Raw genomic sequence first — 24,055 nt, 5'->3', positions numbered from 1 at the left:
GCTGGCCTTCGGCCACTCGGGGAGCCGCGGGGAAGGGGCTGCGGGGCGGCAGCAGGGCAGGGGGCCACAGCAGCCGCTCCGCGCCTCTGGTGCGAGGGCCACCTTGCTGCCACCCGCCTGCCGTACCCCCCGCCCTGTGCCCCGTGTGCCCCTGGTGGGGCTGCAGCGGTGCGAGGGCGACCCAGCCCCCGGGCAGTACCGCGGGTCTTTATTTAACTGGTCTCTTACAGCAGGCCCTGCTCTGGCGGCGAGCAGCCGGGGTCCGGGGTCCAGGGCCAGCCCCAGCACCCGGCCCCGCCCGGGCCCAGCGCGGACCCCCGCGTCCAGCTCAGCCCCCCCGAGCGTACGACCTGCCGAGGGGGAGCTGGGGCCAGCGCTGCCCTGGTGCTCCGGCCCTCCCCAGTGCCCGGACTGTCCCACGGGGACGGTGGCCCGGTGCCGGCAGGACGGATGCGGCCAGCCTCTGGGGGTGCGGGGCGGCCAGAAGCCCCGGGCCCCCGGGTCGTGCTGCGGTGACGGCTGGGGAGGGGGTCCGTGGGGCACCGTGGCCCCCGCTCAGACAGCGCTCTCCTGGCAGCCGTCGTCCTCCAGGAACAGCGTCAGCCTCCTCCCAGGGCTGGGCACCGCCGGGGCCGCATCCTGCCCTGGGGCCGCGGCCCCCCCGGGGTCCTCGTCGCTCTGCTCCCTGGCAAAGTGCACGAAGACCTGCGGGGAGAGCAGGGTGAGGGGCAGCGCCGGCGGGACCCCGGCCCCCAGGCCCTCGTGCCCCGCGTCACCTGGTCGAGGGTGGTCTGGGACACGGAGTAGTCCTCGATGTGGCAGGGGCCGCGGTGGGCTGCCAGGACGCTGAAGACGCTGGCCAGGGAGCCGGCGCGGGAGGGCAGCTGGTACTGCAGCAGCCCCCCGTGCCGCTCCTTCAGCACGATGCCGGGGAAGCAGCGCTGCATCAGGCTCTCCACCGGCGCCGGCCCGGGGCCACCCGCCCGCACCACCACCGTGTAGCCGTCCCCAAACCTGCGCAGGAGAGGGGGGGGCATCGCTGCAGGGACCGGCCGCGTCCCCGTCCCCGCAGGGTGGCTGCCCCTCGCTGCCGGAGCCCTCCCCGAGCCCCCAGTCCCGTTACCTGTTCTTGAGGTGCTGGACGCTGCCCAGGCAGCGGAACCGGCCGTTGACCATGATGGCCATCCTGGTGCACAGCGCCTCGCACTCCTCCATGCTGCCGGGAGGGAGGCGTGAGGCCCCGCGGGTGCAGAGGGGTGCTCCCCTCCAGCGCTGCCGCGGACCCCGGGGGGGGGGGGGGCTCACCTGTGGGACGTGAGCACCACGGACCTGCCCTCCCGGATGACGCTGAGGATGCGGTCCCACAGGAACCGCCGGGCTCGCGGGTCCATCCCCGTCGTGGGCTCATCCTGCAACGGCCCCGGCGGCGGTGTCGGCCCGGGCAGGGGCCGGGTGCTGCCGCGGGACCCCCCCGATGCCCCCACTCACCAGGAAGACGACGGGCGGGGAGCCGAGGAGGGCTATGGCTGTGGAGAGCTTGCGCTTGTTGCCCCCGCTGTACTTGCCCGCTGGCCGGTCCGCGTGTGGCCCCAGCCCCAGCTTGGCGATGCCCCACTGAGCCACCTGCGAGAGACACGGAGGGGATGAAGACGGGGGTCCCCTGGGATGGGGGGGCCAGGGCGCGGGCCCTACCCTGGGGGTCTCCTCCTCCGGGACGCCACGCAGGCGGCTGTAAAACTCCAGGTGCTCCCGCCCCGTCAGCAGGTCCGTGATGGCGTCGAACTGGGGGCAGTAACCCATGTGCTGGTGGACGGACTGCAGGTCGGTGAGCACGCTGCGGGGATGAGGATGAGGACGAGGATGAAGCCGAGCGCAAGCGTGCTGCAGGGACGAGGGCAAGGAGGAGCACAGGGCGGGGACGGGGACGACGGCACGCGTGCTGCGGGGACAAGGAGGGGGGAGCGGCGGGTCGGCCGTGGGGTCCCTCCGTCTCGCCCACCTGTGCCCTTTCAGCCAGGCCTCCCCCAGCGTCACCTCCGTGTCCCCCGTCAGCATCTTGAAGGTGGAGGTCTTCCCTGCGCCGTTCACCCCCAGGAGGCCGAAGCACTGCGGGGCGCGGACCGGGGTTACGGCGGTCCCGGCCCTGCCCGCGGTGCCATCTGTCCGTCCGTCCAGCGCTCACCTCCCCGGGGGGGATGGCCACGCAGAGCCGGTCCACCGCCGGAGCCCTCCTGCACCGGTACACCTGCGTGGCAGAGCCGAGGCAGCGCTGGGTGCTCCCCGCCCGTGACCCGCCAGTGGGACTGGGGGCTATGGGAGAGGCTGGAGCCCCACAGCGAGGACGGGGCAGGGTCCGGCCCCACGGCACGCACCTTGGTCAGGTCCTTCAGCAGCAGGAGGTGGCCGTGCGGGGGGGTGCTGCCCACCCTCGCCCGCTCCCTGGCCACGTCCCGGTCCTCCTCCCCCAGCGAGGGCAGCTGCAGAGCCCGCGGCCTGGGGGCAACAGCGGCAGGGGCACTTCCAGGGCTGCCTGCCCCACGGCTGCCCCACAGCCGCCCCATGGCTACCCCACGGCTGGTCCGCACCCGAGCCGCAGGAAGAAGCGGTATTGCAGCAGGAGGGTGAAGAGGAAGAAGATGACACCCTCGACGGCCATGGCGAACATGTTCTTCCCTGCCAGATCCCAGGACATGGGGGACACGAAGTGCTTGTCCCCTGCGAGTGGCAAGAGGGGCTGCAGGAGGGGGGGGACACCGGAGAGGGCCCCCGCGCTGGCCGGGCTTTGGGGAGGGGGAGCAGCCCCGATGCCCCCGGACTCACCGAACCTCTCGAAGGCATCGGCCATCGCCTGGTTCTTCACCATGTCGATGAGGCCTCGGCCCAGGCAGAAGTGGGGGAAGATGAGGAAAACTTTCTTCAGGACACGATTGATGTTGTTGAGGTTCTGCCAGGGCAGCGAGGAGAGGGGTGAGGGAGCTGGCACCGGCCCCACGGGGATGGGACGGGGGTCCAGGGCAGCCCGGGGGGGTCACCTGGTCCACGAAGAGCTCCAGCACGAAGGTGGCCACGCTGCCGTTGATGCCGACGAAGAGGTTGATGCACGTCAGGGCCACGTAGGCGGTGCTGGGGATGCTGAAGAGGAAGGAGGCCGGGTACATCAGGGGGGTGATGGACCAGCTGGAGGGGCAGAGAGGCAGAGGCTGGCTGAGATGCACCCCCTGTCCCGGGGGGCACGGCAGGGCGAGCCGGCACCCGTGCCCCCTCACCACGACCCCCCGAGCCAGGGCTGCCCCCGGTCCCGCTCAGAGCCCCCTGTGCCCCCCCTTCCCCGGGGTCCAGCCCCAGGGCGGGGCCGAGCCCCGGCTGGGCTCCGCTGGCCCTTCACCCGTAGAGCAGCAGCAGCAGGACCAGGGAGGGCAGGTTGGCGGAGGACACGTAGGACTTCTGCTGAAAGCAGAGGAAGATGAGGACGACCAGCAGCGCAGGGACCAGGTAGTTGCACTGCGGACACGGAGAAGCCGGGGGGGGGGTCACAAATGGGACCTGGCCCCCCGGGAGCTGTACCCCATCCCTGTCCCCATCCCTGTCCCGCACCATGTCCCAGGCGAAGTTGCCCAGCCAGTAGGTGACGGGCTTCATCCCGCTGACGAACTGCAAGTGCTTGGCCTTGCTGACCCGCTCCTCGATGAGGAAGAGCACGAAGCTGGCCGGGACGAAGGACATGGCGAAGATCACGCAGATGGAGACCAGCACGTCCACCGAGGTGGCCATCCTGCCGTGGAGGGGAGGGCTCAGCCCGGGACGAGGGGGGACCCTGCGGGACCCCTGTCCCCGGCACTCACAGGGCGGCCTCCGAGAGCTGCTCCTTGGTGAGGTTGAGGGGGTGGTTGGTGGCCGTGATGCCGTAGAGCGCGGGGTCGGTGCCAGCAGGCAGCCGGGCGCGCAGCAGCGCGTTGCTGGCCACGTTGAGGAAGGAGACCATGGCGTGCCAGCCCTTGTTGTTGAACCAGACCTGCGGCCCAGGGGAGCCCGGCAGCTCAGAGCCCCCCTGCCGCCCCGGCACCCGCCCCGGCACCGCTGCCGGCTGCGCCCGCAGCACCCCGCACCCCACGGGCTCCCGCTGCCCTCCGGCCCCGGCTGGGCTCGGTCCTTCTCGAGCCGCTCCAAGCCCCGATGGGGACTCGGGTGCTGCGTCCCCGCTGCCTCCCAGCTCTCGCCCCTGCGGGACCCCCAGCCCCGGGGCTGGGCGCACCTTGATGTTCCTGCGAGCGTCCAAGCCCTCGATGAAGCGGCTGAGGTTGCCCAGGAGCCGGTCCAAGGGGCTGCCCTGGGCGTGGGAACACAGGGTGAGGAGCGGGCTCGGGCCAGAGCCCTCCCAGCGCCGGGATGCCGGAGCCGAGCCGGGGGGAGCAGAGCCCCGGCCGTACCGGGGTGACGTTGAAGAGTGCCCGGAGCTCCAGCACCGCCTCATCCACCTCCGCCACCGACGGCAGGGCCTGAGAGCCGCCGGCGCCCAGAGAAAAGCCACCGTACCTGCGGGGGAGAGATGGGCGCTTCCAAACCTGCCGTCCCGTGGAAACCCTCCCGGCCCCTCCATCCCTCCCTGGGCACCCCACCCGCCCAGCTGCCACGGTGAGGGACCCGCAGCGAGGGGCTGACGTTGCCCAGCCGAGGACTCTGCCTGTGGATTTCTCAGGCTCTGTCCAACCCCGCAGGGGAGCTCCCGCCTCCCCCCGCATCTGCACGAGACCCCAGCCCCTCCCCGGCCTCACCTCTGCTCGTTCACCCACTTCTTGTTCCTCAGCCTGAAAGAAATGGGGTGGGGGGGGAAGACCCCCCTGAGGAGATGTTACGGCAGCCCCTGCCCGCCTGGCCACGGGCCCCCCCCGCGCTTCCCCCTTACCCTGCGGTGCCCTCGCTGCCTCCAGCCCTGGCTGGGTTTGGTCCCCAGCGTCCCTCCCTGCTTCCAGCGTGGTGGCAGCTTGTGCCAGAGCCCTGCCCCGTCTTCCCCCGCGGTGTCCCCGGGGTGTCCCCGCGGTGGTGTCCCCGGGGTGTCCCCGGCCCCAGCACTCACCCTCGGCGGATGATCTGGGGGTAGGTCTTCACCAGGTAGTCGGAGATGTTTCTGCCCGTCAGGTTCTGCAGGACGTCGCCTGTGCCCCTTTGCATCTGGGGGGACGGACAGATGGGCTGGACGGACGCCTGGCCCCGCTGGCCTCCCCAGAGCGTCACCTGCACCCGCACCCAGCAGCGCCGGTGCCCCAGGGCCGGGCTGGCCCCGCTGCGGGCTGGGGGTTACCTGGGGCGGCGGGAGCCCCCCGGCGCCCTCGGGGCAGTCGGGCAGCATCCTGCGAGCCCCCGGCCCGCTGCACAGGCAGGGGGGGGACGGCTCGGCCCGCGTCCAGTTCCCACGCCGCAGCGCTTCCAGCAGGGCTGGCGGGGCCGGGGGGGTCAAGAAGCCATCGGGGTGGGAAGCTGGGGGGCACGGCGCCGTCCTGGACCCGGCACCGCGGGGGGAGAGAGACCCCCGTTACCAGCCTGGCGCGAGCCAGAGGCATCGGGACCTGCCCCCCTCCCGCGGCTGCCATCGCCCCCCGCCACGGGGATGGCCGGGGGTCCCGCGGCGTGGCACGGGCTGGCAGGGCTGCTCCCGGGGGAGAGGCGGGCGCCGAGGCGGGGGCCGAGCCCAAGCTGCCCCCTCGCAGCCCCTCCAGCCCCCCGGCCCCGCGGGGCGCAGGCACTCACGCCTCCCCAGCGTCCTTCATGCACTTAGTGCCGAAGCCCGGCTCGGCCAGGAGCGCGTCCAGGAGCCGAGCCGTGTCGGGGTCCCCCGGGGCGTCGTTGCTGCCGGGAGATGCGGGAGTGAGCCGGCGGGGGCTGCGGGACACGGGGGTGGGGGACGTGGGGGGACACAGGGATGGGGGCCCACCTGAAGAAGGTGAACTGCTGCCCGTACATCCAGGGCTGGAGGCGCAGCGGTGGGTACTTCCCGAAGGGCGGCACGATGAGGCTGAAGAGCAGCGCGATGCAGACGAAGACGGCGGGCAGGACGATCTGCCGGGGGCCGGGGGTCAGGGCCGGCTCCGCAGCCTCCTGCCCCAACCCCTCCCCACCCTCCGCGCCACGGCCCCGTCCCATCCCCGTCCCGTCCCTGTCCCCCGGCCGTACCTGCGCGAAGAAGCCCCGGGTGCTGCGTCGGGCGTGGAGCATCCTCTTGATGAAGAGGGCGCGGAGCTGCTGGCGGGTGAGCGCCCAGCCCCTCACCCTGCGGCAGGCCTGCTCGGCCGCCCCGCGCAGCAGGTCCGTCTCCCGGGGCTCCTCCGCTGCAAGGGCAGAGAGGGGTCCGGCTCCGGCCCTGGCAGAGCCGGCGGCGAGGGGCAGGGGCTCACGCCCGGCGTGGGGGGACGGCGTGCTGGCAGGGGCGTCCCCCCACCCCGGCGGGGACGGGGCGCCGAACGCGGGGACGCGACGGGAGCCCCCCCAGCCCCCCCAGCCCCCAGCTCCTACCTCGCCGGGCTCCTTGGGCTCAGTGCAAAGGAGAGGAAAGAGGGGTTACAGCCACGCCGGCGCCTGCCCAGCCGGGGTCAGCACCGACCCAGGGCAGAGCCGGCTCCCCAAACTATCGCAGCCCCCCCAGACTCCCGCAGCTGCCCCCACGCCAGCTCTATCTCCAGGAGAAGGGGCCCGGACACGTCCCCTGGGACTTCATGTCCCACCCCGACCCCTGTACAGAGCCGGGCTCCCCCAACCCCACCACGAGCGTCCCTGAGCCCCCCCTGCCCGCTGCCTGCCCAAAGGGACGCGTGTCCGAAGGGATGCCTGCTTGGATGGACGCGTGCCCGGACGGACGCGTGCCACGGCCCCAGCCCGGGGGTGGAGGCAGGGGGCACCCAGCAGCAGGGGCTGGGCAGCTCGAGGGTCCCAGGTCTCAGCTGCCCCCTCCTTACCCAGCTCCCCGTCGGCTGCTTCCGCGTCCCCCCCCTCGCCGGGGGCTGCTCCTCTCCTTGTGCCTGACGAAACGGGGGTGAGAGTGCCACGGTGGGACCAAGGCCACAGCCTGTGACACCTCCCTGCACCTATGGGTGCTCCCAGCGGGAACCCCAGCCCTGGGAAGGGCGAGGGCCACGCGGGGTGCTGGGGACACCCGCGCCCCTCTGCTCCAGGCTGCTGAGCATCTCCCTCTGCCCCCCCCGCACCCCGGCACCCCGAAGGCCAGCTCCAGCCAGCGCAGAGGCATTTTACCTGCCCTGCCAGCTTCCACCCCCGTGTCCTGGGCCACCTTCAGAAAGATCTGAGGGCGGGAGGGGGCTGGCATTAACCACGGCCGCCAGCACCCACCACCCTGGCGAGGCAAATCCCCCAGGTCGCGGGCAGCCCCCGGCAGAGCTCCGGGGAGGGTGGGCACCCCAGGCGCCGCAGCTCCTCCGGGTACCTCTTCCAGGGTGGTGTCGGAGATGCCGTAGCTGGAGATGCCCAGTTCCCCCAGGCGGGCGTCCAGCTCGCGGAAGAGGTCCCCGAAGGCCCCGTCCTTGGCCCCGCTGTAGGGCAGGACAAAGAGCACCTCGTGCCCAATGTCCTCCACCAGCCGGGAGCCGGGGACCAGCTTCTGGATCAGCGCCAACAGCTGGGCCACATCTGGGGGGGACGGGGAGGGCTGGAAACCTGGGGCAGGGGCCAGTGGCCGGCGCGGGAGCTGGCCAAAGTCGGCACGTGCCCGGTCTGGGGGTCCTCGGGGGAGGTTTGCAGGGGGCGGAAGGGAGCCCCTTCCGCCCCACGAGTGCAGGGGGGCCAAGAGCCGGCGGCAGGGCAGGGCGCGTGGCTGAATGCACCCACGGGCCCCCCCCAGCTGACGGGGGACGCGTGGGGAGCACCCGGGGGGTGACGCCGCTCTGAGGGCGCAGGGAAGGACGGGACCCTCACCCACGGCGCTGGCCTCGCTGCCCCGCTCGCTGCCCAGGCCCGTGTCGCTGCTGCGCTCCGAGTCGCTGCCGTCCTGCGGGAAAGGGCGGCCGGAGCCTGGCACCCCGCGACGGGATCCGACCCCGAGCCCGGGGCTCGGCACTCCCCGATACCCGTGACGGAGGCGCCGGCCACCCTTTCGGCTGATGCTCGGCGGGGCGGAGGGACCCACCTTTTTGGTGGTGCTGGGGATGGTGCCAGTGCTCCCGCCCGTCCCGACCTGCTCCCGCTTCACCAGGGTGAGGTGGTAGCCGGTGCCCAGCCTGGCCTTGAGGAAGAGCGGGGACCCGCAGCAGCAGAGCCGGCCCTGCGAGATGATGGCGGTGCGGTCCCCCAGCAGCTCCGCCTCGTCCATGTAGTGGGTGGACAGGATGATGGTGCGGCCTGGGGGGCAGGCAGCGGGCTGGACCCCCGACCTCCTCACTGGACCCCCCTTTGTGGGCATCTCCCCCCCGGCACGTCTCCCTGCTCGCCCCATGGGCCCTGCTGCCGGTTCTCCGTGGCTGGGGGGCCCAGACGCACGGAGGGGGAAGCGGCATCCCCCCCGTCCCCCCAGCCCTGACCTTTGCGGTACTTGAGCAGCAGCTCCCAGATGCTGCGGCGGGAGTAGGGGTCGACGCCGGCCGTGGGCTCGTCCAGGATGACCACCCGGGAGCCACCCACGAAGGCGATGGCCACCGAGAGCTTCCGCTGCATCCCGCCTGCAGGACAGCACGGGCAGCGTTGAGGGGGGCCCGGGACCACGGACCCCCGCCCGGGTGCTGCTCCTGCCCCCCGCACGCACCCGAGAGGTTCCTGGTCTGCTCCTGGCGCTTGTGGGGCAGCCCCATGTCCTGGATCAGCTGCTCCATCTCCGCCTTCACCCGCTCCTCCGACAGCCCCTTCAGCCGCCCGTAGAACCAGACGTGCTCCTCCACCGTCAGGCTGGGGCGGGCAGGGGTGAGGCGGGCAGCCCTGCCTGTGCCAGCCCTGCCCGCGCCAGCCTTGCCTGTGCCAGCCCTGCCTGTGCCAGCCCTGCCTGCACCAGCCTTGCCCGCGCCAGCCCTGCCTGCGCCAGCCCTGCCCGCGCCAGCCCTGCCTGCGCCAGCCCTGCCTGCGCCAGCCCTGCCCGCGCCAGCCCTGCCCGTGCCAGCCCTGCCCGCGCCAGCCCTGCCCGCACCAGCCCCCCCGCCTGCCCTGCCCCTGCCTACATGTCGAAGAGCACGTTGTGCTGGGGACACGTCCCCATGGTTTTGCGGATGCTGTCGATATCGGAGCGGATGTCCCAGCCCAGGATATAGGCAGTCCCGGAGGTGGGGGGCAGGAGGCCGGTCAGGATGGACCTGGATGGGGGAGCGGCAGGGAAAGGGGGTCACGGAGCGCAGGAGCAGCGGGGCTCGGGGCCGGGGTGCCCTGTTCTACGCGGGATGCTCAGAGCCCGGCCTCGTGGGGGCCCAGGAAGGGACGGTGCCAGGGCAGAGCCAGGCTCAGCTCCCGGCCCCCGGCCGTGGCCACGCAGCCCCCCCCGGCAGCCCCCAGCCCCTGCAGCTCACATGGTGGTGGTCTTGCCAGCCCCGTTGTGGCCCAGGAAGGAGGTGATCTGCCCCTCGTAGAAGTCCAGGCTCAGCCCGTTGACGGCCACGCGGCTGCTGTTGCGGTAAATCTTCACCAGGTTGCGGATGGAGACGCCGGGCTGGAGCTGGGCCGGCGGCTCCTCCACCAGCACTGGAAGCCACCGGAGGGTCACGGCCCTCGCCGGGGGCAAGACCCCTTGCCATGAGGGGGCAGGACCCCCCGCCATGGGGCAGGACCCCTCACCGGGGGGCAAAGCCCGGGCAGGAGGGCTCGAGCCCAGCTCGGTGGCTGCTGCCCTTCAGCCGCGTGGCGCCGGGGCGGGCAGGGGCAGGGGCTCACCTTGGGGGGCAGTGAGGGGGCTGGTGGGGTACGGGGGGTGCCTGGCCGAGGACGGCTCTCCAAGCCAGTAGCTCTTCAGGAAGGGGAAATTCCAGGGCTTGGGGATCCCGTACTGACCTGCAGCAGACAGGGGCTGAGCGGGGCCGGGGCCGGGGGGGCTGCCGGGCGCCGGGGGGGTGTGCTCACCTGGGAAGACGCCCTCGAGGTACCAGGTGGCCAGGCCATAGAGGCCGGCGTCCAGCAGCAGCAGCCCCATGGCCGTGGCGAAGTTGTAGGGGTCTCCCGGCACAGGGCTGGCACCCAGGTTGTGCCACTGGATGCCCACCCCCTGCTCCTCGTAGAGGGAGAAGTACTCGCAGCCGAAGCCAAAAGCCACCGGCGACAGCAGGCTCTGGCGGCAGCAAGAAGGGCAGCGTGGGCAGAAAGACCGGCCCAGGGGGGTTCAGCCCCAAAGCCCCCTGCCCGGCACGCCCGGGGCGCCTGAGGGGCACCGGGGAGGGGGCAGCCGCAGCCGCTCACCACGAGGACGCGGAGCGGGAAGGTGACGTGGTCGCGCCAGGCGACGCACAGCACGTAGGGCAGGTAGAGGGAGAAGTAGATGATGCCACCGCAAGCCGAGGCCAGGTTGGCGCGGGGGAAGAAGGTGCTGATGAGGAAGCACTGGCTGATGGTGGCCACCGAGAAGGTGCCGAGGAAGAGGAAGATGACGGCCGGGTCGCTGTAGGGCAGGATGTTTCCCAGCTGCGGATCGAGGCAGGTTGGAGCCTGCAGAGCCCCTCGTGCCGGCTCCCAGACCTGACACTCCCCGCGTCGCCCACCCTATCCCCCATACCCTGCAACCTGCCTTGAGGATGAGGACGAGGAGGGCAGAGCTGAGGAGGAAGGGGATGAAGCTGCTGAGGAACCAGCTGAGCCAGAGGATCCCGCTGCTCAGCCCCATGGTCTTCATGGTCTCCTTGAGACGCGTCTCCTTCTCGTGCACCACCCCCTTGATGATCATGGCCACGGAGTAGATCCAGGCCAGCGTCATGAAGAGGGGCAGCGAGCGGTTCAGGACCCGCAGGAACCTGCGGGAGATGGCACCGGCCCTTGCACCTCCAGCCTGACACCCTGGGGCCGCCGCCGAGCAGGGGACACCGGGGACACAGACCAGCCCCGTGCCACCCCCCCGGGGCAGCGATGCTGCAGGATACTTGGCTCCGTGCCCTGCAGCAGTGGGTCACTTGGGGGTCCCGGGGGGCCGGGGCCATCCCCCACCGCCCACTCACACATCGTCCACGTAGCAGGGGTAGGGCATTTGCTGGACGTAGACCCCCGTCCGTGGGGCAGCCCCGGTCTGCACCCGCACCACCGCCTGCTCCACCAGGTCCTGCACGTAGACGAACCCCCCCCACACGTAGCGCAGGTCGCTGAAGGGGTCGGCCGCGGGGCCCGGGTCCCAAAACCTGGGGGCAGAGCACGGTGCTGGGAGGGGGGACCCCCCGCCGTGGGCGCAGGTCTGCTCGGGCGGCCGTGGAGGCCACGGGGGCGGGCGTCCCCCGACCTGTCCTTGATCTTGTTGGTCCTTGTGACATCGTCGATGTCCATGCGGATCTTGTAGCGGACGTGGGGGGGCAGCGTGGGGGCCGTGGCGTTGGTGGGGGGCTGGAAGACCACAGCTGCCCAGAACTGCTGCTCCTCCAGCAGCTCCAGGGCCCGGGCCACCAGCTGCTCCTCGGTGGCCACCGCCTCGATCTTGTCCAGGCAGACACACTGCAGGCGGGGCAGGCAGGGCTCAGCGGGGCTCGGGGAGCCAGCCCGCCCGGGCAGCTGGGCCGACACGCACCTCCATGAACTGCGACAGCGTGCTCAGGACCGCGTCGGCATCGGCGTACACCTGGTGCCAGGTGAGCCCCGGCCCCGCTGCCGGCCCCGCCAGGAACCCAGCCAGCGCCGGCAGCTTCCAGGAGGTGCCGTTGAGGAACCCGTCCAGGAGCCGGGCCGTCGCCGGGGCCAGCAGCAGGTCCTGCAAAGCACCAGGGTACGGCGGGGCGATGCAGCCCACCCCGCTCCCAGCTGCAGCCCACCCCGCTCCCGGCCAGGAGCCCCGGCTGCACCCCACCGCACCCCTATCCCGCACCCCACTGCAGCCCGGTCCCCGGTGGGGAGAGGGTCTGGGGGTCACGCACCCGGAGGACCTGCATCTCCAGGCTGCCGTTGAGGAAGGCGTAGATGCGGGGTCCCAGCTCCCGCCAGGCGCCCCCCACCTCCCCCAGCACCGCCAGCTCCCGGAAGGTCCGGTTCACCTGCGCGGGGCAGGGGGTGAGGCAGGGCCGGGGTGAGACCCCCCCCAGCCCCCCCGGAGCCCCCCGCTCACCTCGGCCATGATGCTGTCGGGGCCGGGGCCGGGCGGCGCGTACAGGATCTTACCCACGAAGAGGGGCTTGATCCCCCGCCAGAAGATCTGCGAAAGCGGGCTGGACTCCAGGCTGCGGACCAGCTCTCGGCAGAAGGGACCTGGGCGGGGGGGTAGAGCCGAGCCCTCGCCACCGGCCCCCCCCCACTGGCCCCCCGCCGCCTCCCGGGCAGCCCCGGGGGCCCGTGCCCAGCAAGCCCCTGGCCGAGCCCCCCCGCAGCCCAGCCCACTCACTGCTGGCGCTGCCCGGGGCCGCGGCTCTCCGCTCCGAGCTGTTGCGGTCCAGGAAGGCTTTGACGTCGTTGTCCTCGTACCAGTTGAGGGAGGGGACCCTGAGCCCCCCGCCCTCGGGGTGCCCGCAGGCGATGCGCGACAGGGCCCTGAAGGCGCCCGAGCCGGAGGCGCTGGCGTTGGGGGTCGCCAGCACCCCGAGCTCCCGCCGCAGCTCGGCAAGGCTGGTCATGGAGGAGACCTGGGGAGAGCGGGATGGGGAGCAGAGCGGGGCTGCGGGGGACGGGGATGCGCAGGGACACCGTGGAGAGCGGGGCTCTGCTGGGGTGCAGGGGGGCGGAGGGGGGGACACTTGTGTGGGGCACCGGGGAGCGGGGCGCTACCTCCTCCATCAGGGATGCCGCATCCCGCAGGAAGGTGCCCAAGGCTTCCACGGCGCCGGCGATGCCGCCCGCCTCTGAGCTCAGCCGTTCCTACAACGCACGGGAAGGGGGTCACAGCCCCTCCGGGGGGGCGGGGGTCTCCGCCCCGGCGCCTTCCAGCGCCCAGCGGGTCCCAGCGCCTGCCCGGGCGGGGGGCTCACCGCCAGGAGCCGGGGGAGGTCGAGCTGGGAGAGGAAGGAGCCCTCCATGGCGCGGAGCTGGGGCCCGGGCAGGGCGCAGAGCCCCCGCTGCAGGCGCTGGGTGGAGGCGGCATCGCCCCCGGCCAGGAAGCCCCCCAGCTCCGAGGCGTCGCAGACCACGGCCTTCAGCGGGAGGCGGGTGCCCGCCAGGGAGAACTGGCGGGAGAAGGCCGGTCACGCCGCAGCCCCCGGCGCCGCGGGCAGCGGGAGCGGGTGCTGCGCCGACACTCACGACGCGGGGGCTGAGCCGGGCCCCCATCAGCTCGTCCGCCAGCGCGGGGGGAAGAGATGTGTTGGTCCGGAGGAACTGCGAGAAGGTCTCGTCCTCTCTCAGGTAGTCCCTCACCGGCAGGGCTGGGGGGGGGGGGGGCAGGGGTCAGCCAGGGGGGTCTCGCTCCCCCGGCACCCCCCGTCCCCGGTGCTCACCCCTCTGCTGAGCCCCGCTCCCCCGGAGCCGGCGCAGGGCGGGCAGGAGCCGGGCGAAGCCGTGCAGGAGCCGTTGCCCATCGGCGCGGAGCAGGACCTGCCGGGCCTCGGCCAGCAGGCGGGAGAGGCTGCGGGGGCGCAGGGTGGGCGGTGAGACCCCGGCCCCGCTGCCCGCTCCGGCCCCGCAGCCCCCCCGCAGCCCCCCGCCGCTCACATGGAGCCGTCGAAGTTGCCCACCAGGCCGGGGGCCTCTCCCGCCGTCGGGTGCCGAAAGCAGGGGTTGTTCATGTTGCAGACGATGCCCTGGAGCCAGGGCAGGGTCCCGGCCGAGGGCAGGGCCTTGTTGGGGAAGTGGCCTGCGGGAGAGGGAGCGATGGGTCCGGGGGGGCAGCGCGGGACCCCCGGGACCACCCCCCCCCCCGAGCGGGGAGATGCCAGCGAGCCCCCGGCTCGCGTCCGCCTCGCAGGTTTGTCTTCCCCCGTGCCGCCCAGGGCTGTGCCGGGGCCCCGCAGGGCTCCCACGCAAGGGGGGTCCCCGGCAGGCAGGGGGGGGCCGCCCCAGAGGGCACAGGACACTCACACTCATGCTGCTTGAAGGGCGGGTGGGATTGCCGCACCGAGATCAAGATGAAGAAGAGGAAGAGGGGCCACAGGAGCTCGATGGCCAGCTGGAGCTGGGGGGAGACCATGGTTGGGGGGGTCCCTGTCCCCATCAGCCCCCAGGGCGCTGCCTGCCCCCGCACCGGGACCCAGTGGCTCCGGGTGCCGCCCTGCCCCGGGTGCCCGCTCACCCGCTGCCGCCGGCGGTAGGTGAAGTTCTTCCAGAGCAGCAGCCCCAGCTGGGTGCCCACGGCCATGGCGGGGGCACGGGGGGTGCGTGCCCTGCGCCCCGCTCAGCTCCGGCTGCGGGAGAGAGGAGGGGGGTCAGCACCAAGCTGGGGGCGACGGTCGGGGCTCTCGCTTCCCTCTGGCTCGGGGCTTATCCCACACCGGGCAAAGCGCCGGGCACAGGGCTGAGCTCCGGGGACTGGGAGGAGCCGGCCTGGCATTCCTGCAGCAAAGCTCCTTTCCCAAGCAAAGCCCTCAAATCTCATTCTTTTCTAAACCAAAAGCAGCAAAATAGGGCACAAGCTCTGCAAGCCCCTCCAGGTCAGCGCTGCGTTAGGAGCGGTGAGCGGGAGCCACACGGCACGGCAAGCACGGGGAGCAGCCGGGCACCCCAGCAGCCCCGGCTACAGGAGCGGCTCCGAGCCCCGGAGAGCTGGGCAGCCCGGGGGAGGCCTGGGACCTGCCCGTGCCTCAGTTTCCCCCGTGTGAGGGGTGTGGCCGGGCCAGCAGTGAGGTCGGGTGTTTCTGGTGAGACCCTCAGCGCCCCAGGAGGGGAAATGACCCCCGTGCAATGGGCTCGAGGCATGAGCTCAGACACCCCGGTCCCACAGGTGCCCCCCAAGCTGTGCTGGGGCCCCGGCAGCTCCGTCCCCGTCCCAGCCCCATCCCCTGTGCCCAGACAGCTCCTGGGACTTCACCCGCCCGCGGACAGGGCCCAGCGGGTCGGCAGCCCCCAGGACCCGGCAGCAAAGCGGCAGCCTCCCCTTCCAGCCGCACGGGCCGGCTTCGTGCCAAACCCCGGCAGGCAGAGGTGGCACGACCGAACTCGCAGCTTCCCGCCCGGTGAACGCCCACGCCCTGGGAAAGGCCAGCTCCGGAGCTGCCCCTGGGCCACCGCGAGCTCGGGACACCCCCGGGTCACCCGCGCTGCCCCTTCCAGCACCCCGCGTTGGCGGCCGAAGCTGCGGACTCACCCGCCCGCCCTCTCGCCTCCCGCGGCCTCGCACCTCCGCCACGCCCGGCTGCGGCCCGGGCAGGAGGGCAGGCAGGCGATGGCCTGCCCGCTGCCGGCGATGGCCTGCGCTCGGGGTTAAGCCGGGCCCCCGGGCACGGCGGGGATAAGCGGGCACCAGCCAGCGGGATTAGGATCCCGGCTGGGAAATCCGGCTAATCGGCCTGCAGGGCCGGACACGAGCGGCAGCGGAGCGGGGGCCCGGGGGAGGATTCCCCCGAGGGGGCAGCGGGGCTTGGGGACGGCTCTGCCACCCACCCCCGCCGCAGCGGGAGCGGGGGGGACCCAGCGCCCCGGGCCCAGAGGCGGCTGCCGGGCTGGGGGTGACACCGGCGCGGGGGGGGGGGGGGGGGGGGGGGGGCAGAGGCGGCTGGCGCCGGGACCGGGGGATGCTGCGGGGCTGCCGGGCCGGGAGGAGCCTCAGCGCGGCCGGGGGCAGCGGCTCTTTTCGGGACAAACCGAACACAAACCACCGGGATCCTCCAGAAGCCGCCTCCCAGAAGGGGACACGCGTGGGAATCTGCGCACTCACCCCACGGGGGACAAACACCCCCCATCGCTGCAACCGGCAGCGCGGCGGCCCCCGACCCCGGCACCCCCCGGCCCCGGCCCCGCCGCACCGAGCTCCGCGCTGGGCGGGGTGCGGAGCCACGGGGAGGCGGAGGGACCGGGGGGATGATGGGGACATGGGGACAGCCCGGGGGGGACATAGGGACAGCTCGGGGGGATGATGGGGACAGCCCCGGGGGATGATGGGGACAGCTCGGGGGGGACACGGACAGCCCCGGGGGGGGGACACGGACAGCCCCGGGGGGGGGACACGGGGACAACCCCGGGGGATGATGGGGACGTGGGGACAGCTCCGGGGGGACGCTGCGAAGCCGAGGCCGGCTCCCGGCGGCGCAGCCCCCCCGCCCGCAGCAGCTCCCGGCCCGGGCCCCCGTTACCTGCTCACGCCGCCACCGCGCGGCCCCTTTAAGAGACCCCGCGGGCTCCGCCGGGCCGCTCCGCCGGGCTCGCGCGCAGGCCCCGCCCTCCCGCGCTACAAAGTAGCCGCCGGCGTGACGTCATGGAAAGCGGGTCTTAAAGGGGCCGGTGCGGCGCGGGGGGGGGGGGGGGGGGGGGCACGGGGGCGTGCGAGGGGCAGGAGCCCACCCCCGTCCCCGTCCCTCCCCGCCTCTGCCCTTGCCCTGCCCTTCCCCTGCCCAGCTCTGGCCCTGCCGCATCCCCCGCCCCGCCCCGCCCCTGCCACACCCCTGCCACACCCAGCCCCTGGGGGCCCCACACGGGGCAGCGGAGCCCCCGCCACGGGCGTGGCAGCCCGGCCCTGGGGTGGGCTGAGACACCCCCCCCCCCCGGGGGAGAGGCCGTCCCACTGCCCGTGGACGCCGTGGCCGCCCGCCGAGGCCGTGGGCAGGGAGAGCCCCCCCCCCACCCGCGTCCCCCCTCGCCGGGCTCCGGGGGGACAGCCCCTTCCCCGCCGGGGTCCCCGAGCCCGCGGGGCTGCGGCAGCCCCGGGGTGGGGGGCACCGGGGGTGGCGTTGGGCGGCAGCGATGGCCCCGGGAGGGTCCCCGAAGGCAGAGACCGCTGAGTCACGCCGCGGCGGGCAGCGCAGCCGGTAGCACCGGGCTGGCGCCGGTGGACCTGGGCAGCTCGGTACCGCAGGGCCCCCGGGAGCGCAGCCGAGCTGCTCGTTGCCGCGGGCGGTACGGCCCGAGCGGGGGGAGCCCGGCCTCTGAAACGCAGCGTTTCACCCCAAAACGCGGATCCCTGCCCGGGCAGGGCCCGGCGCAGCGCGTCCCTCCGGGAAGCTCTGGGTTGCCCGCGTTCAGGGCCAGCACACGGCACCGCTCGCCCCCCTGCCAGCTCCCAGCCCCCGCTCGGCCCCCCGGCCCCGGGGGACACGCGGCGGCTCGGGGCTCTGGGGTCTTGCCCAGGTCTGCGGCAGCTCCCTCCCCCCCGCCCAGGCATGGGGGACCCGGCCCGAGCACTGGCACAAGGAGCCTGCACCAGAAAACGCCTCCTGCTTAAGTTAAAAAGTTGGGTTGTTTTTTTTAAAAAAAAGGTTTCAATATAAGAGCATCTGCATTAAAAACCCCACATGAGGCGAAGAAGCCGACGGGCACAGCAAGGGGCTGCGCTGCGCACCGGTGTCCGTGCACCGGTGTCCCCAGCCCCGCGCGCTGCCCTGGCAGCTGCCTGCGCTCGGCATCGCCCGTGGTGCAGGATGCGGCCGTCAGAGCCAGCCTTGGCTCCAGCCTGCCCGGCGATCCGATTACTGCGGCTGTGGGAGCCGCAGCCGGGCGTGCCGGGTCCCAGCCCAGCCCTGCGGCCACGACTGGGGCCTCGGAAACTTGGTCCCTACGAATTCTGCAAAAAAGGCATTTCCAGCTTCGCTTCTAGAGACCACGCGAGAGCGCAAGGCTGCTGGCGGGGCGCGCGCACGCTCAGGCACACACGCAATCCCCCGTCCCCGGGCCGAGGCCCCGCAGCGCCCTGGGCTCCCCCACGCCGGGGGGGTCTCTCCTGGCCGTGCTCCCACCACGTCCCGCTGACCCGAGCCCCTCTCCTCCGCGGGGCTGAGCCGGGTCCTGCCAGCACGGGGACAAGAAGCGGCACCGGGGGCAGCGTGGGCGACTGCTCCCCCCCTTGCCGAGGGATCCGGGTGCTGCCACGGCAGAGCATCACGGGGCGGTGTGGTGGGTGCTGGGTGGGAACGCGTCGTCTTGGCTGCGTGAGAAGAGACACCGTCCGCTCCTCGGTGCTGGAGCATCCACCGCCTTCCTGCTGCAAACGCCGGGGCTGCGCTGGGGCCTGGGGATGCCCACGGGCTGCAGGAAACAGCCGGTCTCTTCTCTAGAAACGGGGTCTTTATTTCCTTGCTCAGAAAAATAGATTCATTTAAAAATTAAAAAAAAAAAAAAGTTTAAAAAGAAGGAATGATGAAAGTAGAGGCTGGAATGTTGCTGGCGGCGGGGTCTGTACACGAGATGGTGCGAGACAGGGCTGGGTGACGTCCCGCTCAGTAGCTCTCCTCCTCCTCGCGGTAGTACTGGTACCCGGGGGGGTCCCCGCTCTGGTCACAGGCAGCGTTGGCCACCTCGCCCTGGCTGCCCTGCGGGCAGTACTTGGGGTCATAGATCTGGCGGCCCAAGCCGAAGACCTGGCCGCTCTGGTTGGCACCCTGGTTGGAGCCCATCTGCAGCGACATGGAGGAGTTGTCGCACTTCTCCGTCCCCATCTTGGCGTCGTAGATGTGTCTCCTGGTGCCGGGAGCCGTCATGCCCACCTGGAAGGACAGGATGGAGCAGGGCTCGGCCGTGGTCCCCCCCCACCCCTCCCCACCGCGGCCGCGGTGGCTCACCTGGCTGGCACACTTGTTGGTGCCCATCTGGAGGCTGATGGTGGAGTGGTCCATGGGCGGCAGGATCTGGTTCTTGGGGTCGTAGAGGTGTCTCCTGGTGCCGTAGGCCGTCATGCCGGACTGGCTGGCACACTTGTTGGTGCCCATCTGACAAGGGGGTCTGGTGAGACCGAGCGCTGCCCCACACGTGCCCCTTCTCCTCCCTCCCCGTCCCCCCGCAGCCCGGGGGGCACGGCCAGCGCTCCCTGACCCAGCCCAGGCGCAGCCTCTCCTGGACATTGAGTGCCAGGGTTCGGACACGGAGCCGAGATGGTCCCAGATCCCGAGGACCCTCGAGGCACCTTGAGCCTCAGCTCCCCCCAGCCGTGCTTGGAGCCATGATGGTGCGTGCTGAGGGTTTGATAAAACCGGGGCCCCCTCACCCGGCACCCTGGCCCTTGGGAGCAGATGCGGGGCCAGCCCACCTGCAGCCCGATCACGCACTGCCCAGCCTTCATCTTGGCCTCGTCGAAGTTCCTCTGCTGCTTCTCCGAGTACTTCACGCCGATGTCCACGCCGCTCTGCAGCCCCTTCGTCTTGGCCTGCCAGGGAGGGGTGGTGAGGAAGGACGGGGGTCCCAGACCTCCCACCCTCTCCTCCCTGGGCAGGGGGTGCCGTGGGGTCCCACGGGCACCACCCCAAGCTGGGGGTCCGCCCAGCTGGTCCCCAGGGGGCTGCACCCCCTCCCAAGCTGCTCGTCCCCGTGCGCTCACCATGCCCGCCAGCGCCAGCAGCGACACCTGCACCTGCGTCAGGTTCCCGCTCTCAAAGAGGTCGTTGGCTTCAAAGAGGTCCACGGGGTTCATGCCGTAGCTGGCCATGGCCTTGATGAAGTTGGAGAGGTTCTCCAGCTGGGGGTGGGGGGAGAGGGCTTAGACCATGATGGGTGACGGCAGAGGGGCCGGGGCAGAGCCGGGGCTCCGCAGCGGCCGGGTTGCAGGCAGGGCTGCCCGCACCTACCTGGTGCCAGTTCTGAGCCGAGCGGTTGATCTTCCTCACCGAGTTGGGCTGCAGCTTGTTCATGAGCCTGGAGGGAGGCAGGGGGAGCGGGGGCTGCGGTGGGGCAGAGACCCCGGGTGGCAGCGGGGCACGGGCCCTTTTCGGGAAGGTCCAGCCCAGGTCTCCCCCACAAGTGCGAGGCGATCCCCCCCCCCCCGTCCCTGCTGGCCCCCAGGCCTCCCCCCAGACGCGGGCACTTTGGGGGCACTCCGGCCAAGCAGCGCCACAGAGAAAACCTCTGGCAGGTCCCACCGGCACGGGCACGGCCAGATCCAGCGCCCGCCCTTCCCACCCCAAGGGCTTGGCGGGGGTCCCCTGGAGGGCAGGTCTCCCGCGCCCCCGTCCAAACGGAGCAGGGGCCAAGGGGCCGTGCTCGGCATCGCCCGGTCAGCAGCGTGGGACTCACTCGCAGAGGATCACCCCATCCTTCAGCCCCTTCTGGAAATCGGGCCCGATCTGCTGCCCCGTGACGCTCTCGATCCACGTCCGCAGCTCAGCCTCCTTCTGCGGGTCGTACTTCTGGGCGAGCTGGGAGGGGACGGCGAGGGGGCAGCTCAGGCACGGCCCCGGCGTGCACCCCAAACCCCTCATGGGGGACGGCTCCCCCACCCCGGGCACAGACCCGCAGTGAGGTCTGGGGACAGCAGCCCAGTCCCGAACACTGTCCCCGGGAAGCACTGGGGACACCGGCACCCCGTCCCCAGCCTCTGCAGGGCAGCGGATTGTGCCCCACAGCCTGGCTGTCCCCAGCCCCAGAGAGCCAGCGGGCGAGGTGGGCGCAGCGGGCGGCGTGGACAGCCCCGGGATATTTGCTGAGCCCCGATTTCCTGGTGCGCAGGAACCCCCCGGGGGTGCAGGCAGCAAGAGCCACGGCTGGCAGCGAGGCCACAGTGTGACCCCATCACAGGGGAGGACATCTCCCCCCCCAGCTTCCCGCATCCCCGTCCATCGGCTGGTTTTACCCCATCTGTACGCGCAGTCTGGGGAGCGAGGGCAGCCGCCCCGCCCCTGCCCCTTCCCCAGCCTGTGCCCCTTGCATGGGAACGGCGGCGGGAGCACGAGCACGATGCTGCCGTCAGACACGGGCGCTGGCGCGGCCGGATCCGGCGCGAGCCCGCAGAGCACGGTGCCCCTCAAACACGGCAGCTTCTGAACCTTTCCAGGAGGATGAGGAGGAACTGCCCGCAGGGGCCGGGGGGAAACGCCCCCCCCAAGGGCCTGTTCCTCCCTGTCCCCTGGAGCCCACGGGAGCCCGGCACCGAGCCCCGGGGGTCCCCGGCCGCACGATGCTCTCCCCTCCGGCGGTGCCGAACGCGCCGCCGCAGATTCCTTGGTCACCGCGGCTATGCCAGGAATGCGGACGCCTCCTCCCAAATGGAGACCAGCTGCCCGGGCCGGCGGCATCACCGGCAGCATCGCCTCGGCCCTGGCCCACGAGGGAAGGAAAAGGCACCCCGGCCTGGGGCGGGAAGGAGGGGGCTGCACGGGAAGAGCCTGGGAGCCCCGAGTGCTGTCGCCGCCCCAGCCCGGCCCCCCCTGCGCTCAGCCGGCACCCGGGGACGGCCGCAAGGCAGCCACCGACCTCTCGCCATCCCGTCCCCTCCCGGTCCTGCTACGCACCAGGGCTGTGAGCGCCGGGGGATCCCGGCCACAGGGAGACCCCGGGATGGGCACGGTCCAGCCCCGCTGCCCGGTGGGGAGGCAGCGGCCGTGCCCACAGCCTGCGCTGAGCTGCAGCCCCACAGCTCCGGCCCCAAAGGGGAAGCTCGACCGGTGCGGGATGCAGGGACGGGCCAGCCGGGCAGGGTCGCGCTCACGCCGCCGCACGTGTCCCGGCCGGGGATCCCACCGTCCTACCAGCTGATTTTCTGGTGCGAGGGCAGCCGGTGCCAGTTCCTCTTCCCAGCCCACGGCCAGCGTGGGGGTTCCCCGGGGCACGGGAAGGGGCAGAGGGGACCAGATCCCACTACAGCCCAGTTTGCAAGACCTTGAATGGACTGGGAGGCTGCCACTGGTTTAACTGGTTCCCAGTCGGTGATGTCAGCAGCACACACCAGGGCAGTTAAACTGGCTTAAGTCTTGCTGAATCAAGCTGAAGCGCCCAAGAGCGTGCAGCGGCGAGGCTCCAGCGCGTGTCCACCCGCTCAGCACCGGTGAGCCCAGCCCAGATGCAAGCAGGGGCCCGTCTTCGCTCAGTGATGAAATGCAAATCCCCTGCAAGGCCGGGCAAGGAGAGCCCGGCCCCAGCCGCGGCCACGGCCGCACATCCCCGCAGCCGTGCGCGGCCGAGCCCCGGCAGCGGCCCAGCGCCCCTTCTCCTGCCTGCCCCGGCCCCGTCTGGGCAGCTCCTGCGTCCCCGGGCAGGGCGCAGCCGCACAGGGCAACCGGCCAACTGCCCCGGGGCCGGGGGTGACCACGGCTCAGCCTCTGCTCACCCAGCGCCGGCCGGGCACTGCCCGTGCCACCACCCGTGCCACCACCCGGGGTGGCAGCGGTCCCCGGAGCCCAGCCCCGACCACAGCCCCGGGCTGCGGGGGAGCACAGCCAAGGGAAGGGGTTGCTGTGTCCCCCCGCTCCCCCGGCCCGGCAGGACCCCTGTGCCCCCCGCCGCAGCAGCGCAGCCGCTCTGCAAGGGGCACAGCGAAGGCTGGGACAGGGGCACCCGGAGTGGCGGGGTGCACCCAGGCATCCAGCGCTGCTCGCCAGCACCCCAGCCCTGTCCCCAGCGTTTCGGTCAAGGGGAGATTTCACCTGCCCTGGCAGGCAGGGCAGCTGCCCGCACCCCGTGGTGCCCGGCTCCTTCCTCGGGGTGTAAACAGCGCGGCCGGAGGCACCGGTTCCCCTTTCCCCTTCCGGCCCCGCGGCACCTCGGCGGCACCTCTGCGGGAGAGCGGCTCGGGCACGCGAGGCCTGGGTGGCCAAGGGTGCCCCGGGTGTGCCCAGCCGGGGGGGCCCGGGCTCCGAGGGGCAGGCGTGGGCCGGGGTCTGCTCCTGCCCACGCCCCGCTGGGGCCACCAGCCCCGTCCCCAGCGAGGGCCGTGGGGACACGGGCCGGGTCGGAGCATCCCGCCGGGGACGCGGAGCTGCGGGGAAGCAGAAGCGGAGAAGCTGCGGGGAGCGGCGGCGAAAGGCGTCCGGAGCCGCGGGGGGCCGGGGCCATCGCCCCCAGACCCGGGTGTGGACGGGAACGGTGCCCCGGGATTTGCCGGGGGCGAGGGGCGATAGCGGCCACCGCACGGGCCTGGGCCGGGGCTGGCGAGGCGGCCGGTCCCCGGGACCCCTCCCAGCCCCGGTGCCCCGGAGACACCTCCCCGGGACCCCGCGGGCAGGGCCTGGGCACCCCGAGACCGGGAGCCCAGCCCCGGCACCCCCCGCCCCTCAGAGCCCCCGGCCCACCGGGACACCCGGCTCCCCGCCCGCCGGTGGCGCCGGGACCCCCTGATCTCCACCCCCGGGACTTCTCCACTCTCCGCCCCCGGAGGCACCGGGCCCCCTCCGGCTCCACATGCCCGGGGCTCACCGGGACCCCCCGGCTCTCCAGGCCCCCGGGATGCAACCGGGACCCCCCAGCGGCACCGGGATGCCCGGCTCTCCAGGGCCCCCAGGAGCACCGGGAGCCGCAGCGCCCGGTGTCCCCGGCACCCCCCGGCCCCCGACTCGCCCCCGCCCGGTGGCACCGGCCCCCCCGGACCCCGCCGCGGCTCACCCGGTTCTTGACCTCGGCGGAGAGGCCGTAGGACGGGCCCTTGTTGAACTGGGAGCTGCTCATGGCGGGGAGCGGGGAGCGGGGAGCGGGGAGCGGAGCCGGCACCGGAGCGGGGAGCGGCGCGGGGAGCGGGGAGCGGCGGGAGGGCGGGGCCGGGCGGGGCGGGGGGCGGGGCCGGCCCCCCCGCGCTGATTGGACGGGGCCGAAATGCCCAAATAAGGGCAGGAGCGGCCGGATCGCGGGGGGGCCCCGCACCCCGACACCGGGACCGGGGGGACCCGGGGGGACCCGGGGGGCACCGGCAGCCCGCGGGGGCCGGGGCCGGGGCCGGGGCTGGAGCCGTCCCGGGCACGCGTGGGCACACGCACCCACACGCGCACCCCTATAGACGGGCACCTACAGACGCGCATGCACAGATGTGCCCACCACCGACCCACGGGCGCATCCCTGGACGGACACGCACACACGCACCCCCCGACCCACGGGCACTCCCCTGCACACGCGCGCTCACGCACACGCGCGCGCGCACCCACGGCCACGCGCACAGGCGGGGCACGCGTACGCGCACCCCCCCCGCACC

General features: G+C 72.9%; 2 protein-coding genes across 2 annotated transcripts; both read right to left on the bottom strand.

The window, feature by feature from the left end:
* Positions 1-205: 205 nt before the first annotated feature.
* On the bottom strand, positions 206-16,346 carry ABCA7 (ATP binding cassette subfamily A member 7). The gene is made up of 49 exons (XM_075523898.1): positions 16,314-16,346; positions 14,318-14,429; positions 14,107-14,200; positions 13,741-13,882; positions 13,527-13,654; positions 13,333-13,427; positions 12,862-12,951; positions 12,482-12,719; positions 12,209-12,348; positions 12,021-12,137; positions 11,678-11,857; positions 11,396-11,604; positions 11,121-11,297; positions 10,697-10,919; positions 10,372-10,593; positions 10,039-10,243; positions 9,853-9,969; positions 9,492-9,663; positions 9,150-9,281; positions 8,744-8,883; positions 8,523-8,660; positions 8,132-8,343; positions 7,915-7,993; positions 7,433-7,635; positions 7,243-7,291; positions 6,948-7,010; positions 6,169-6,323; positions 5,930-6,054; positions 5,770-5,844; positions 5,300-5,495; positions 5,075-5,169; positions 4,773-4,805; positions 4,428-4,533; positions 4,253-4,327; positions 3,843-4,012; positions 3,595-3,772; positions 3,386-3,501; positions 3,033-3,177; positions 2,821-2,944; positions 2,602-2,715; positions 2,373-2,509; positions 2,183-2,245; positions 2,000-2,106; positions 1,693-1,834; positions 1,489-1,623; positions 1,306-1,409; positions 1,124-1,216; positions 777-1,014; positions 206-705 (listed from the first exon to the last, which is right to left on the bottom strand). The coding sequence occupies exons 2-49, from the start codon at positions 14,381-14,383 to the stop codon at positions 556-558; spliced, it is 6,507 nt and encodes a 2,168-aa protein (XP_075380013.1). The 5' UTR covers positions 14,384-14,429; positions 16,314-16,346; the 3' UTR covers positions 206-555.
* Positions 16,347-18,219: 1,873 nt separating this feature from the next.
* On the bottom strand, positions 18,220-23,643 carry CNN2 (calponin 2). Its single transcript, XM_075524232.1, has 7 exons — positions 23,476-23,643; positions 20,176-20,297; positions 19,731-19,797; positions 19,484-19,621; positions 19,196-19,312; positions 18,732-18,878; positions 18,220-18,656 (listed from the first exon to the last, which is right to left on the bottom strand). Exons 1-7 carry the CDS (start codon positions 23,536-23,538, stop codon positions 18,390-18,392), a joined length of 921 nt encoding a protein of 306 aa, XP_075380347.1. The 5' UTR covers positions 23,539-23,643; the 3' UTR covers positions 18,220-18,389.
* Positions 23,644-24,055: the final 412 nt, after the last annotated feature.

The sequence above is a fragment of the Mycteria americana genome, chromosome 24, assembly GCF_035582795.1.
Source record: "Mycteria americana isolate JAX WOST 10 ecotype Jacksonville Zoo and Gardens chromosome 24, USCA_MyAme_1.0, whole genome shotgun sequence".
NCBI lineage: Eukaryota > Metazoa > Chordata > Aves > Ciconiiformes > Ciconiidae > Mycteria > Mycteria americana.
The sequence above is the reverse complement of the archived record's forward strand: the minus strand, read 5'-3'. Positions and strand labels throughout refer to the sequence as shown.